This window comes from Copidosoma floridanum, unplaced genomic scaffold (genome assembly GCF_036245765.1).
Source record: "Copidosoma floridanum isolate Cflo_tuat_1 unplaced genomic scaffold, Cflo_Japanese_pri ptg000025l, whole genome shotgun sequence".
Classification (NCBI taxonomy): Eukaryota; Metazoa; Arthropoda; class Insecta; order Hymenoptera; family Encyrtidae; genus Copidosoma; species Copidosoma floridanum.
Genome location: NW_028321902.1, coordinates 2,152,191 through 2,166,988, shown reverse-complemented (window position 1 = coordinate 2,166,988; position 14,798 = coordinate 2,152,191). Strand labels below are relative to the sequence as shown.

At 38.0% G+C, this 14,798-nt stretch overlaps 2 protein-coding genes across 3 annotated transcripts in view; one reads left to right on the top strand and one right to left on the bottom strand.

Moving 5' to 3' along the window:
• Window positions 1-14,798, bottom strand: part of bru3 (CUGBP Elav-like family member bruno 3) — an 825,259-nt gene that overhangs the window by 172,681 nt on the left and 637,780 nt on the right. The window contains exon 5 of one of the 2 annotated variants that reach the window (XM_089595410.1): window positions 6,818-7,011. The exons of the other annotated variant lie outside the window; for it this stretch is intronic. The gene's annotated coding sequence lies outside the window, so the exon portion shown is untranslated. The remainder of the gene's footprint in view (window positions 1-6,817; window positions 7,012-14,798) is intronic. 2 annotated transcript variants of the gene reach the window in all.
• Window positions 253-6,935, top strand: LOC106641485 (trypsin-1-like). The gene is made up of 5 exons (XM_089595455.1): window positions 253-271; window positions 696-1,002; window positions 1,076-1,388; window positions 1,787-1,931; window positions 6,904-6,935. Exons 1-5 carry the CDS (start codon window positions 253-255, stop codon window positions 6,933-6,935), a joined length of 816 nt encoding a protein of 271 aa, XP_089451581.1.

Sequence of the window (14,798 nt, the reverse complement as noted above, 5' to 3'; positions counted from 1 at the left end):
ATTATTATTGTAGTATCTGATATTATTATTATGAATTGAACTTTTTTGTACGATAATACTTAGTGATATTCGATATTTCTATTCCACCTTGATATCAGATGGTTTAGAATTTCACAGAAGTTTTTTATCAAAAAATTTTGAAAAAGTACATTACAAAATAAGTAACGTGCAGTTTTATCAAATTTTGTCATTAAGTCGCATAGATGCACTGCAAGATATGTGTGAGAAGTAGATTTTCTTTATATTAGGACAATGCATGATTTACTTGAAAGTATCTATGAACATAGATGATATTAAAATATATTCCTTACTATGTTTTTACTTATTCAATTTAACGCTTACTACTCGTATCTATATCTACGTTTGATCATTTTGTACAAAAATGAGATGCACACTTTGATTATTCTGTTTGATTCAAAACACGTCAGAAAAATTTGTCCAAAGCTAATCAGAAATACTTGAATCTTGACCAGTTTTATCATAAACGATGATTTGGCATCAAGATTATCGAGCTAAGTAACTATATAAGTCGCGAAAACATCATACGCATTATACTCACGTAGTTCATATCGTCAAGATAAAGCTAACTATAGGGACTTTATTGGCTTTTTTCCTGATTCAGAGTAAGTTAACAACCCTTCGATTTTATTGCGCATACTAGAGTAATCGATCAAACAATAAAATCCAATTCACAGTTTGTACCTCCTCTACAATACCAAAGCTTGGTTCACGCATCACCAACGCCAAAAATGCTGCACCAGGACAGTTTCCGTACCAAGTATCCATCGAGCTTAAATTTCCACTTTTAAAGTCCAAACATGTCTGCGGTGGTTCCATCATCAACGAAAACTACGTCCTCACAGCTGGCCATTGCGCCAAGGGTTTCACGTTCTTATTAGGAAAGATGAGGGTCAAGGTTGGCCAATATGACTTAAAACAAAACAACGAATATTCACAGATCGTCGAGGTTGCCAAGCGAATCCCACATGAATCGTTTCCCGGGTGAGTTGGACATTAGTCGTAAAAGTCGAGTTGTACAACTGATTATGAAAACCGTATGACAATTATTCAACAGAGGCTTAACCCCTAAGCAACATGACATCGCGCTTTTAAAATTAAGAAAACCTTTGGTATTCAACGAGAACGTCCAACCAGTCCAGCTTCCCGAACAGGATTCGGATTATTCTGGCATGGCTTTCCTCAGCGGTTGGGGCTCCACGGCTTTTGGATTCAGACCTAATCTTCCTCAGATTCTTCAGTTCGCTTCTGTACCCATAATCGAGCAAAAAGAGTGCAAGAATTTCTATAACAGCCAGAGAGGTAGTCCTGGTATTCACGAAACTATGGTTTGCAGTGGTCCTATCAATGGTTCCATCTCTGCTTGTGTTGTAAGTTGTTAATTAATATTTATCGTAATTTAAAGGATATCAAGCTTTTTACGGCTAGTGCGTGTATGATTTTCGAGAATAAGAGTCATACCAGTTAGAATTAGAGGTTAATTTGGAGGAAACGACTGTAAAATTACTGATATGTAGTCATTCTTCAATGCTATAACATACACAGTAATTGCTATTTAGCTCGTGAGATGGTAGTACCGCTACAACTCATCAAAACTATTCAATTCAAGTCCTTTGATGTTGTGATATTCTATGTCTTATAATAACGTATATAATAATATATTAACGATATAATAACGTCTTCTTATCACTTGATCAATACAACTAAATTTATTCGCTTCCATTGAAATTCATACGAACGATTTGTATTTCTAATATTTTTATTCTAGGGTGACTCTGGTGGTCCATTAGTTCAATACGTAGAAGATAAGCCAGTTCAAATTGGTGTAGTTTCCTGGGGATCATTTCCATGTGGCGCTGGAGCTCCATCTGTCTACACACGTGTCTCCTCGTACGTCGACTGGATCAGGAAAATTTCCAGTTAATATTGCCAAAGATTAAGATTACACTTGTATCAATAATTTTATAATTATTCATCTTATCGAATTTTAGTAGTATACAGTCATCGATTCGTGTCGTTTTTGTATTGTAAGTGTAAAACATTAAACGTATAGTTTAAAATGGCTCTTTGTTTTTATTGCTACATAAGCTTATAAATCTCAAGCCTACTTAATCTTTTACTTGTACATTGAAGAATTTTTTTGATTACTTGAAAATATCATTTTTTAAAGATGTATGGCAATATACTCGTAAAATCTGACAAACTGGTTTTAATCACATCTGAGTTTATTGGCCTTTCCAACTCACAAAAGCCAGGAAAAAACAGTGAAAAAAGCCCCCAGAATTTCTCTATGTTACATCTGGTTTTCTCTCTTCCATCTAAATTAAATGTCGTAATTAATGTTCTGAAAGTGACGGTAGTTGTAGTTTTAGGAACACGAGCCTAGGATGATGCTCTCCTCTTTCATGTATAATTACTGTCTAGAATAGTTCTTCAGGAGAAAATGGGAAAAGTGTTGAGTAATGACATTTATTTGGTTTTTTATTTACGAATTTTTTTTTTATTAAAAAAAATGATATGAACAAAGATCGATTTCTTTTTTCTATAACAATGCAGGCAAGTTATTGATTTTGAGTTCTAATGTTGTATCCACAAAAGAGGGATCCATACAAGTATCCACTATATATTTTGAGACCCCATGAGATGAGTGTCTTTATTGATTATTTGAGAGACCACATTGATTACTTTTCTTCATTTTCGCTTGTCGTGACTTGAAGGATGAAAAAAATAATTGAACCGCCCCATAATCACTTCAGGCATTGTCTGAGCTTTCCGAGATTAAAATTGATGTCGTAAGACTGATGTTTTTAGTGTTGCAGAGAAGGTAATCCAGTTAAGCTTGTATGGACAATTTGTAGGCAAGACGTTTGATATTCTCAAACATACTTTTTTAAGGGAAAATACAATTTTTCTGTATGAACCTACTGTTTATTACCCATAAAAATAGCCAGACGAAAAAAAAAAATACTTTTGAGCTCAAGGGAGCTTTTTAAAAACTTCAACAGTCGATTATCGAAATTCGGCAGATTTCCAGACGGCAAACACTTGCTTCTCGCGCTACATCAGTGCCTGTAAAAACATTAGCAAAGAGAACGAGAAGAGCACGAGTAACTTCCTAAATCAACATATCGTCTGAAAATATCAAACTCTCGCGCAGCTCTGCCCCCCTCCCGCCCTTTTTGGTCCTCTTGGCAAACAAAAGTAGGAAAGAAAACGTACTTTCTGGGGGCAAAAACTCGCGATAAATTATCGTTAAGTCCTTCGGGCGAGGAAAAGTGTAAAACAAATTTGTCGAAGGGAGAGTCTAGCGCCAGTACAAACTTTTCGCTTGAACGGACTCGCCGACGACGATGTCTTCAAGACTCGAGCATACATATATACGTGCACGGGTGTATGTGCTCGGAAGTTGACTCGAGGCTCACTTTTCCGTGTGTATTTTGTAGATGGAGCTTTTTCCTGTGAACTAAAAATTGGCTCAACTTTTTTTTTTTTTTTTTTTTTTTTCTAGTCAAGGAAGAAACAATTTCTGTTTTCGAAGCGATTAAACTGCTTTAGAGCTCTATGAAGTAAAAATGTGCAAATTTCCATTGGTGAATCGCATACTACATAATTTTTTTAATAATTACAGTTGAGTTGAACGACTTCTATATTTAGATGCCTTATCAATACTTATTTTTTTTCCTCTTCATTGCCTCCAGATCGGATATCAGTTTGCTAAAGATAAGGCACGTGAAAAGGAGGACGCAAGAAATAACTCTTTAAATACTTTTTTTACTCTACTTTCGATAGCTGGTATTATCAGTATAATCTGCCAAAGTGATCTCTGTTGGCAAGATTTCGTAAAGATTTGCGTACGTTTCGACACGCTAGGTGCTCGTGTCCTAGAATTATCTGATTGTTTTTTTTTTTTTTTTTTTTTTTCTTAAAATTTGAAGCAAAAGTACACGTTCTTTCATTTAACTCCTAGGTACTCCATCGCATCAGGTATACAGAACATTCGAAATTGATAAAGTGGGGTGAACTCCTTACAACACCCATCCACAAGGAACAAAAAAATTCACTATTTGAAAAAAGGTTGAGAGTCAAGCTCATTTTCAATGTAAACGTAGTCTACCAGGCTAAGGGAAAAAATAACGAATACAGGTGGCATTAAACTATTAGGACAATCAAAAAGTCATTCTTTTCCATCCTGTGAGTTCACATCACAATCGATATCCCAAGAGCTAGAGACCCAAACACCAATCCGTGCATGTGTGGAGGCTTTATTAGTGCGAGTCTTGGAACATCGAGAAATAACCTTTGATGCTCGATAGCTACAACAGAGAACAGTACCACTATCCAGTCGTGAATGTGCCTTTGACGTTTGCCAGACACAGGGTTACTACTGGTTGCAGTAATTGACTGTTGCGAGGTGCGCCACTCGCTCGCCGTAGCTCTTTGTTTTAAAAATAGAAAAAGACTTTAGCTCACATACTCTGTAAAGTGAATACAGTTGATTTTCATTTTTTGTTTACTCTGAAACACTTGGATAAGTGGGTTACTCTTTGCATCAGGAAAAAGTTTCAGATTTACATTGGAAAACAATATTCCTTGATGTAAAGGTCTATTTTCTAGTCTTATCAGGACTAAATTTACCAAAAAAATGTATTGCTCGGTATGGTATTTGTAAAATACAACTGGTATGCCGGTTAAAAATATTTTAAACACCATATAAGCTTCATAGTCCGTTCATCACAAAATCTATTGCAAGTAAATCCATTGTCACGATTCGAAATAATAAAAAAAAAAGTGTCTCTCTCGAGACCTATAGGGTAACAGCGGCAGCGACAATTCCCCAACCTTTCCCACCTCGAATCTCGTCAGCTTCAATACCTCGTCAACACCAACACCTCTCCCTGTGCACACAAACACCACGTCTCTCCACAGTTCGATTACAGAACAAGAATTCGATATCAATGGACACGCAAATGATGTCGCACCTTCCCCTCTCCCAACTACCAGCGGACATACGTAGAACACAACGCAACGCGAGAGATTACAATAACCCCCTCCTCCACACCCCCCTTCCAAATCAGTAATACCAACGAACCCGGGGTGGGGTCAAGCCGATTTCGGATCCCTCCCCCGTACGTGTTACAGGCGTGTTAACAACGAGTTCGGCTCTGGACGTCCAATCTACTCTATGATCCAGCAAAATTAATTAAAACGAAATTTCCTAGAGCTAATTAATACCTCCGATGGTCGCTTGGTCTTTTTTCTCATAGTGGGATTATAGGACAATACGGTAGAACCTGCAGGATTATTAATTTGCTAGTTACGTTTTTATGGAGGCTAGATATCTTACCGACTGTAGATAATGCTTCTAACCTCTTTTCATAATTGTATATTACATCAGCTAACAGAGAGTTTAATAGGCCGAACGACAAGTTATTCCGTTGGATTACAGACCCTTTGCAGCTCAAGACGAGTGACTAGTACAAACCACAGTGCATTGTATACCCATGTGTTTCAAAGGGCACTGCTGCAAACACATGATGCACGATCATAAACAGCTACCCTCCTAAGTAAAGCGATACCTCTGTGTAGACACGTGCCTCCCTTGCTGGCGCTCCGACTTTGACTCTCTCTCTCTCTCTCTCTCTCTCTCTCTCTCTCTCTCTCTCTGTGCACATGCGTTTGAACATTCCTATACAGACTTGCGGGCTGAGAAACGTGCGTAGCACTCTGTGGCACCTGCATATAGGAGATATTCAAAGAGCTACTGCTGAGTATGTAAGCATTTGTGTGCCTATTGCTTGTGATGACGGGGATAGGTTTAACCTGATATTGCACACTGTAGGTATGGCTGACTTTGATTTGGTCATTATTTTTCAAGATCTTTTGTGTCTTTCAAAGTACATAAGTATCGATATGATGGTGTTAAGTTGTGACGTGTGATGTACTTAATCGCTACAAGTATTGAATACTGTACATAAATGTTTTATCACGTAAACTCAAAACTTATTTTTCCTGCACTGGATTATAGTGTTGACAGAATGCACGCAATGGATCTGGGGGAGAAAAGAGCGATATCTCAAATTCGTTGGGAAGAAATGAAGTGCTGCCTCAAAAAAACAGTTTAAGCTATTTAAAAATTCTCCTCCATCGACATATATTCTAAAAAGTATAAGATTTCAAGGGATTTTTGTGTCTTTACAATTTTTTTTCACCTCAAACATCCCGGTACTGGTGACTTTATAATGTTTAATAAAAAAAATTATCGATTTCTGAAGAAGCACTTCGTTTCTCTTGCACTCTACAAACTTTAAACTGTACGACTGTAATTAATTATATTATTTTTAAATGCCTGGCGAGTCGTGATTTTTTTAGTTGAGCATCTTTCTTTTGTACCAAAGTATATATATGAAGCAGTCCTGATATGCTCAAATATAGCATATACTTTTTTTGGCACGATTCTACATTTTGAACTTTTCTCGCAAACCTCCTTAAATTTACGTTTGTACTTCTTGGATAAAGCTGCAAAAACACAACTTGAGCGCGTCCTCGGTTTTTTTTCCCGAACTTTTTCGTACATATGCGCGGCGCAACGCCAATAAATTCGCGGTTGACACGACGTCTCGTCCGATCGCTCGTCCCCACCGTTGGAAATTTATCGCCCTCGAGCTGGCCTCATTGATAGCCCCCCTTCTTTCGTCGGTCCTCCCCTTGTTTTTTTTTTCGAAAGATCAATTTAATCCTTTTTCCAGGGATTCGATCCTAGAGATCACATCAGTCACGAGGTAGCGGTATATGTACGTACCTGCGTTCTCGCGCACCGACAGTTTGATCGATTGGCCGGGACGTTTTACGATGATTAGGGGAGCGAGTCTGGCTCTTTGATCTTGGGGCTCTGGCTATTTGGGAAATCGCTCTCATAAAAATTTCTAAAAAACGTAGAGTTTCGTCATCCTTGTATTGGTTAAGCTCAAGTTGAGCATGTTGCTGGTAACTTACCTGAAACAAAAAGAATAAATTGACTGATTAATTATTAATATAAAATGTTTGTACTTATAATTTACTGGGATATGTTACATGAAACATAGAGAGGATCGTCAGAGGAGAAAAAAAGTTTCCTCTTCCGTGTCATTTGATTGAAACCGTCGATTTAAAGTCAAAAATGAGCAAAAGAGCCAAGCCGTCATTGGTATGCGGTCGACAGAATCGTTTGTCTTCCGTTTGTCCGTGTATCTTTTTTTTATACTACGCGTCTCGTGAATCAGACGTCAACGTTTTCTTCGCGAAATTGCACGTCTGGCTTTCCTTTATCCAACGTGTAATGTATATATTTTTTTTCTTTTCTTTCGTTCTCCTATTCAGTCTTCTGTCCCCTTTGAAAGGTATATTTTAAATCTGATGGAAAATTTTTTACCGTCACAATTACAGCTTAAGCAATCCAAGTCGCTATTGTCCATCAAATTGTAATTATATGCAAAATATCCCTGGAGGAAATAATTTAATCCAAAACGGAATATTACAAACTGGACACATTATCGCTAAATGCTTGTAACTCGATTTTCCCCGGTAAGTACAAACACATTTTTTCAACAGAGTATTTTACAAGAAAAATAAAAGGATCCGTTCGTTAAGCTGGTATTCAGTCCTCGTCCGCGCATGTGGTACCTTTTTCAGGTTGAAGATGAAATTAGCTAGTTTCGCAAGTAGGCATCAAGTATTTGAGGAGCAAAATCTCGGCCAGAAAGTTTTTTCCCCCTTACTGGAAATTTTGAAGGTAATGAGGTAAGATTCGCGAATCTCTTCGATTACACGCAATGAGCGATTGTCCGTACTTGAATCAAAAGTTAAGATAAAAGTGAATTATCACTGAGAGAAAAATATAATAAAAATTACTGTTGCAATGATAATCTGGTAGTGTTCGGTCGTCTAGAGACTTTTTACTGTTGGAACAACCATTTTTTAGTAATGAGAACAGTAACTTTTGTAATAAATATAGTGGTTTTTAAAGTTTGTACGATAGAAATTACTGTCCGGAATGGTAAAAATTAGGTTGGCCAAAGTAAAAAATCCCAAGACGACGGAATGACACCAGATCACCATTCCGGCACACTAATTTTCATTATATTTTTCTCGCAGTGTGTGCTTGGGCTGAAAGCTCGACTCCATCGCGAAATAATTATATGCCATTGATCATATGTAAACCAAATGAAATGATTTTGGGAGTAAAATTAAAAAAGGCGTATTTGTCCAGCCTCACGTCAAAAGCAGAATCCACGATTCACCTGTGAACGGGACCAATTAGCCAAAGGGAATCCTCGGTAAATACACCCAGTCGAAATTAGCGCGGTTAATTGAAAAAGGGGAGGGGCAAAAAGCATCACAAGCAACGTCGAAAAAAATGATGCGCGAATAAAACGTGAAAAAGAGAAAGAATAGAGGAAACTTTTTTATATGGACGCTGTCGTGTCCGAAAATCCAATCAGCGGCGCATATCCTGTGCTTTCTACATGTGAACTCGCGTATTTCGTCCACTACAGCGAGCGCGTGTGTTAATGGAGGTGGTGAGGCGTGCAGATGACAGACAGCTAGCAGAGTCGGACCGATGGTATACAGTGGACTGGTGTACAACATATTCCCTCCTTCCCAGCGAGGAATGTGTACATGTTGCAAGTGCGGCTATGTGTATATACATGTTTCTCGCTCGGACGCGCGAGCGACGAGCTGTAGGCGTAAACGTGTGAGTGCGGGAGGTGCGAAATCGATGGAAATTGGACAACAAAGCGATGACAATGAGGCGTGGGTGTATGTGTACGTATGTGTGCGTAGGTGCGAAAGATTTCGCTTTGGTTGACGATTGGCTTGGAGGCTTTGGCGAGTTTTGCTTTGGGGTGGGTTTCAGAAAAACATGGGAAGATTCTAAGCTCACTTTCACAAGATATGTGTGTAATTACGTGTGATGCGATTGATTTTGTAGCGCAGTATGAGTACGTATAATTTTTTTTTTTTTTTTACAGGCCTTGCAAGTGTACTGAGATACGGCACGATGCATAATTGTGTACTAGCAGCACTGTAGTCGGTACCGACAGTGTGACTTATGGTAATGTAAAAAAAAAATTGGTTGGCAGGTACATTTTTTTTTCTTTTTGTTGCTTTTCACAAAAATCACCGAATTCTTTCTACTCTTGTTTCGTTCTTTTGATAAACTATTAATGCGTGATTTTAAAAATAAAATTGGTTTGAATTCAAACTTTTGGCTGTAAATTAAAGTGTGTAATTTCAACCCTCTTAAGTGTGTAATTTTCTGTAACATTTTTTACTTGCTGTTATGTGGGTAGTTTTACACTTTTTTAACTGTATATTTATAATGATTTATACACTTAAAAAAAGGGTTGTTTTAACAAATTTTATGTGTAAATGATAAATACACACTTATAATGTGTTGAACTACCCACATAAAGATGAGTAAAAAGCGATACAGAAAATTATACATTTGTGTGGGGGTTGAAATTCCATACTGTGACTTACGGTGATTGTTAGCTTAGCAATACATTGACGAAAAAACCATCACAAAAAAGCCTAATTAATATGTCACTTTAAAAAAAACCCTATTCTTTTCCCCTAATAATTTTGGATAGAACACGCAAATGACGAGACGTCTCATTTGATTTCCGAGTGACTTCACCGCACTAGCGTCATTTCCATATTGCTAGTTTAATCATCTCATATTCCGCATTATACCGCTAACAGCATTGAATTTTGCTGCTTTCATTCGCTAAAAGCGTGCAGGAAGCCCCCCCCCCAGTATTTACAAAACTATTCAGCTCAAACAGACCTGGATTATTGCGCAATGATAGAGACGCCCGCTCTTTCGATATTACAGGGCGCACTGCGCGCCGTTATCGTTTACTATTTTCCATTACCGATGCGTTTTCTCTTTCTGCCGTAATGAGAATTTTGAGCACTTGTTTCCGCCCCTACATGCGTGCATTACCGGCGCTGCTTTGACTCCGAGGGAGGGTTTTTAGAATGAGAACATATTGAGCGTTTATTGATGGCAAGTGAGGCAGAATATTGAATTTCGATACAACACAGATATTATTGGGAAATTGTAAATGGTGCGTTTGAATTTCAAATATTAGTGTTCTAGGAGACGTAGAAATAGTTATTTACGTAACAAGTGCGGAAAAGACGATTTCCCGCACGAGTAGTGATTGACTCACACGAGTGCCAGAGTTGACGGGAACGAGTACCAGTTAAGCACACGAGTGTGGGAAATCGTCCCACACGAGTTGCGTACAAGTTTTTTCGCAATGTGTGAGGAAAATAGGTACAAAATAGGTTTGAATTTTGATTTCCAGTGTGTAGCAAAATTTTTTCCAGTGTGTGGCAAAACCTTTTCCACACACATTTTCCGCACACTGTGCGACAAAAACTTTTGCCACACAATTTTTCCGCACACTGTGCGGAAAAACCTTTGTCGCACACACTATGTGGGAAAATCGATTTTCTACACTAATACCAGTGCGGAAAACATCCATTTTCCGCACACTATTGCGAAATAGTAGTTTTCCTACGAGTTTGAAAAGTCTTTGTTTGCGAACCGAGAGGTTTGCGGTCCGAGCCGAAGGCGAGGTCCGTAACGAGGTTCGTAAAGGAGACTTTTCGAGTGAGAATCGGAAAACTGCTTTTTTGCCCGAGGAAGTACCAGCCTCCCAAAACCACCCGAGGGCGAAAAAGATTATTACTTCGTGTTTACACCTACGATTTTGAAGTTTTAAATGCTTCTTAAAATTAGAATGAAATATTGTATTTAAAGAAATTGTTGAGATAAGAAGAATTTTTGTTAAATACGATGATGTGAGCCAAAAGGTACAAGTGATTCTTAAGACTATACTTTTATACATACACCTTACCCTTTTTTGTAACATTCAACTTTCGAATGAAGCTATGAGGTCATCTACGCTCTTTCACTAGTCATATTGTGTTAAATGTTACAGAGTATATTTCAATTTTGCACATTGAAAAAATCTACTAATTTATGTAGTACAAAGGAGCAGTGGCATGTCGTCAGCTGCTAAAACTAGCTTATATAGACTACACAACTACAGTTGATATTTTATTCTTATTTATAAAGTTCTTTTCTATAACTGATGGATTTATTCCATAAAGTAGAGATGATTTCCTCTCATAAATATTCTGAATAGTTTCAAAAATAAACACTAGGCAATTATACATTATTCGACGTATCGTATGTTTTTACTCGCAGAGTGAGATTAAAAATACTTACAACCAACGGTGCATAACATAACGACGAATTGGCGAGATTTCAACAAAACTAAACGAAAATTTTTAATCATGAATAAATCGTACAATTTCCGCTCTCATCGAGATAATTTCCGTGAATTTTGTTGGGTATCACATTCATAAAATTGAAAGGCCAAAGAGAAGTTCAACAATTTCTCGTAAATGAAAGCGCAAATGAAACATTTTTCAACAAATATAGTGCTTTCTTCTTGTTTCTGTTATTTTTTTTCATTTTAAAATTCCCATTGGAACATAATATCTCGCTAACAACCAAACAATCACTTCCGTGAAACATACACGCGCAATTTCAAAAATTCCAGGTATTATACCACTCCCCCTACTCTCAGTGTAAATTCAGACAATTTAATTCCAAAAGCCCGGTACTTAGCTTGGATTGTAAATCAATACGTACGAAAAATTTGTCGATGCGCACACTCACGCGTCAATTCGATGGTTGCACCCATAGTCGACGTTCGACACGAGAGCTCATATTTTTGCGCGAATGAAAAAATTTAATTATCCTTATTTGCTTTTCATTGGAAATGTAAAATTTCAACCCAGTAGAGAAGTTATTCGCTCGGATTTCATTACACGAGTTGCAGGAATATCATGTTTGATTAGTATGAAATTTTTTGGGGGAATGACATACCGTACGTTCGTAATCTACTTGATTCCACGTGAAATTTTGTAATCAAACTCATGGATCGTCATGCACTCGCGTTGTTTCATTACAACCGTTTTGTAATAAATCAATATTAATCTACTAAATTAATTAAAATAAAGAAAAAAAAAAAAAAAAAAAAAAAAACTATAGTGGTATGAAAATACTTTGTAAGAAATCAAAACAATTGACATCACTATAATATGTTAGTTATAATTTTTTACTAAGTTTCCAGTATTTTGAAACGAAATTCCACTAAAACACAACTTTGATTACAATTATATAGATTCGTCATTAAAAGCTGTGCTAAATGTTGATCACTCAAAACGTGATAAATCAAACTCTGTCTAGTTAACGCACATAAACAAATAATTTATAGATTAAATACAATTTTTTGATATTCAGTAAATGCAGGGACACATTTCACAACTGGGCACGTTTACTTTGTTGGAAAAAAACAATCCAATCTTTCACATTACTCAAACCTACGAAGTCAAAGCTCAAACAAATTCAGCCTTCCCACGAAAAACCAACCAGTGCAAACACAGGGCCATATTTGCAAACCTAAAAAAAAAAAAAAAACGGAAAAAAGGCCAAACTCAGTGCTCTATCCTTCCCCATATCCGACACTTTAATTTAATTTTAATTAACAGCAGGCTCTTGAACTCCAATTAATTTTTCGGCATACTGGAGAAAGAAAAGTAGCCCTTGTGGGTGCAAAAATTTTCATGTTGCCCCGTCAACTTTCTTTTATTTTTCCAACCAGTTTGCAGAAAAAGAAAAACCACTTCAGTTACGAACCTGGGACTCTCACCCCCGTATGATTAATTTTTATTCGCGATACCCACACCATAGAAATTAATTTCACGGTTAAAGGTCCACAATTTCTGATTCTCCGGGCAAACATTGTACCGCGTCTCGCGAGTCGCGTCATCGGCATGGAGCTCTCGCGTTTCGAATCGAATCATAAAATAATAAAAGGCATTTCTCCGGCTGCGCGCTCGCCCCGTCATTTTACGGAGCCCCCGAGTTACGAGCTGCAGCGTTCCCAGCGAAAAGGAAGACGAAGGGGACTCGGGTTTCCAATTTCCCTGTCTGGTCTGAGAAAGGGGTGGGGGGCAGGCGCCGAGGGAAACAACACCGGCAGCAATTTTCATTCGCGTTGCTAGAGTCTCGGCTGTTGCTGCTACTGCACCATTGACTTTTTCTCGTCAAACGAAGACGAGCGGCAAAGGGACGCTGGATTCTCGGGAAAAGAAAAAAAAAAGAGAGAGAGATTTCACATCATTACGCGATTCGTGCATGTATGTGTGTACAGACGCGGTCGCGCCGAAAGGCGGATATCTTTTTTCAACCCCCCGCCCGGGCAGACGAGATGTCGTTCGAGACTGCGATGACGGCGTCGAATCGACAGTGGGCACTTATTTCCTTTTCTTTCTTACTTTCTTTCTTTTTTATCTTGGAGATGTGCTCTTGTTGTGCACGTCAATTTATTCGTGCTTCTTTCTTTCTTTTCTTCTAGTTTTCAGCTTTGGTATAGGTAACCATAAAACAAGCATTGAATCGTTTGGTAACTTAACAATCATTAAAGATAAAACATTTCATCTTGGAAAAAGGTTAAGATTTCAACCCATTTTGAGATACATCAAAGAATATCAACGTTCTCGGTTATACCCTGGAAACTTTATTTAAGTTATTTCATGCCAAATAACAATGCTACTCATGTTATTTATGTTTCAGTCGTATGAAGAAGGTTAGGTTCACCCCATTTCGCGATACATAGAACTGTCTGAATAAACGTCTAAATATCTAATACGATGAGGTTATATAGATCATATGTATTGCAAAAAACTTTTCCGCCTTCTAACCTCAAAAGAGCACCATTGCTGCTTGGTTTTAGGTTCTTAGACGGAAAAATAGTATAAGAAACTCGTTCGAAAAGGTTTCTTTACGAACTTTGCCTTCGGCTCGTTCCGTAAACCTCTCAGTTGGTAAATCGAAGCTTTTGCAAAGTCGTACGTAATATTTACTACATATTGTAAATTTACAAGATACATCAAAAAGTCGTGGATCTACATAACCTTCATTTTAGTATACGGATGACGTCACAACACTTGATCTGTTTTAAGATGTATCATCATATAGTAAGGTCCTAATGACTTTCTCACTATCTGAGACGTTTCACAAGGTCACATGGTTTTCAGACTTCGTTTGGTTTTGCTTTCTAGGAGGTTAGGTAACCATTACACGTGCGGCTTATCATATACGCCGCAATTTACTTTAAAAATTTCCCTACTAGTGCACAGAACAGTAAAAAAAAAAAAAAAAATCAGCAAGTGCAAGCGATCTACTCATAGTCCGACAAGTGCAGGCCAATCGGCAAAAAGTTCCCAAGCAACGTACAGCGACGAGAGCAAACTTCGAGTCCCCCCTTTGCCCCGCCAACTCATGTTACATCAAAGCGTTGCCGGTAGTTGCCCGTACAGGCGCTGCTCGCGCGGAAATCATATTAATGCCCCGCGCTAGGGTCGAGTTGGAGGATAAGGCTTCTTTGGGCGCGGCGTCGGCCATTTGACGCTGAAACGATGATTAAAGTTCGATGCATGTGGTGGTAGGAGTCGAGGACGGAGAAAAACAGGTGACGAAGGTCGATGATGGGGGAGGCTCGAGGGGAAGCCGGAAAAACGATTGTTGCTTCTAGCTGTCAAATTTTAATTGGAATCTTGATTGCTTTCGTGAAACACGACAAGTCGGTAAAAGGGCCAAGACCTTTTTTTTTTTTTTTTCCCTTTTAGTGCTCCAATTTTCTAAAAGAAACAAG

What these genes read in the sequence shown, in the direction of transcription:
- LOC106641485 (XM_089595455.1), top strand. An exon ending in GTTCCATCTCTGCTTGTGTT is followed by an intron (nt 1,389 to 1,786) that starts GTAAGTTGTTAA and finishes TTTTTATTCTAG; the next exon opens with GGTGACTCTGGTGGTCCATT. An exon ending in CGTCGACTGGATCAGGAAAA is followed by an intron (nt 1,932 to 6,903) that starts TTTCCAGTTAAT and finishes CTTTGATCTTGG; the next exon opens with GGCTCTGGCTATTTGGGAAA.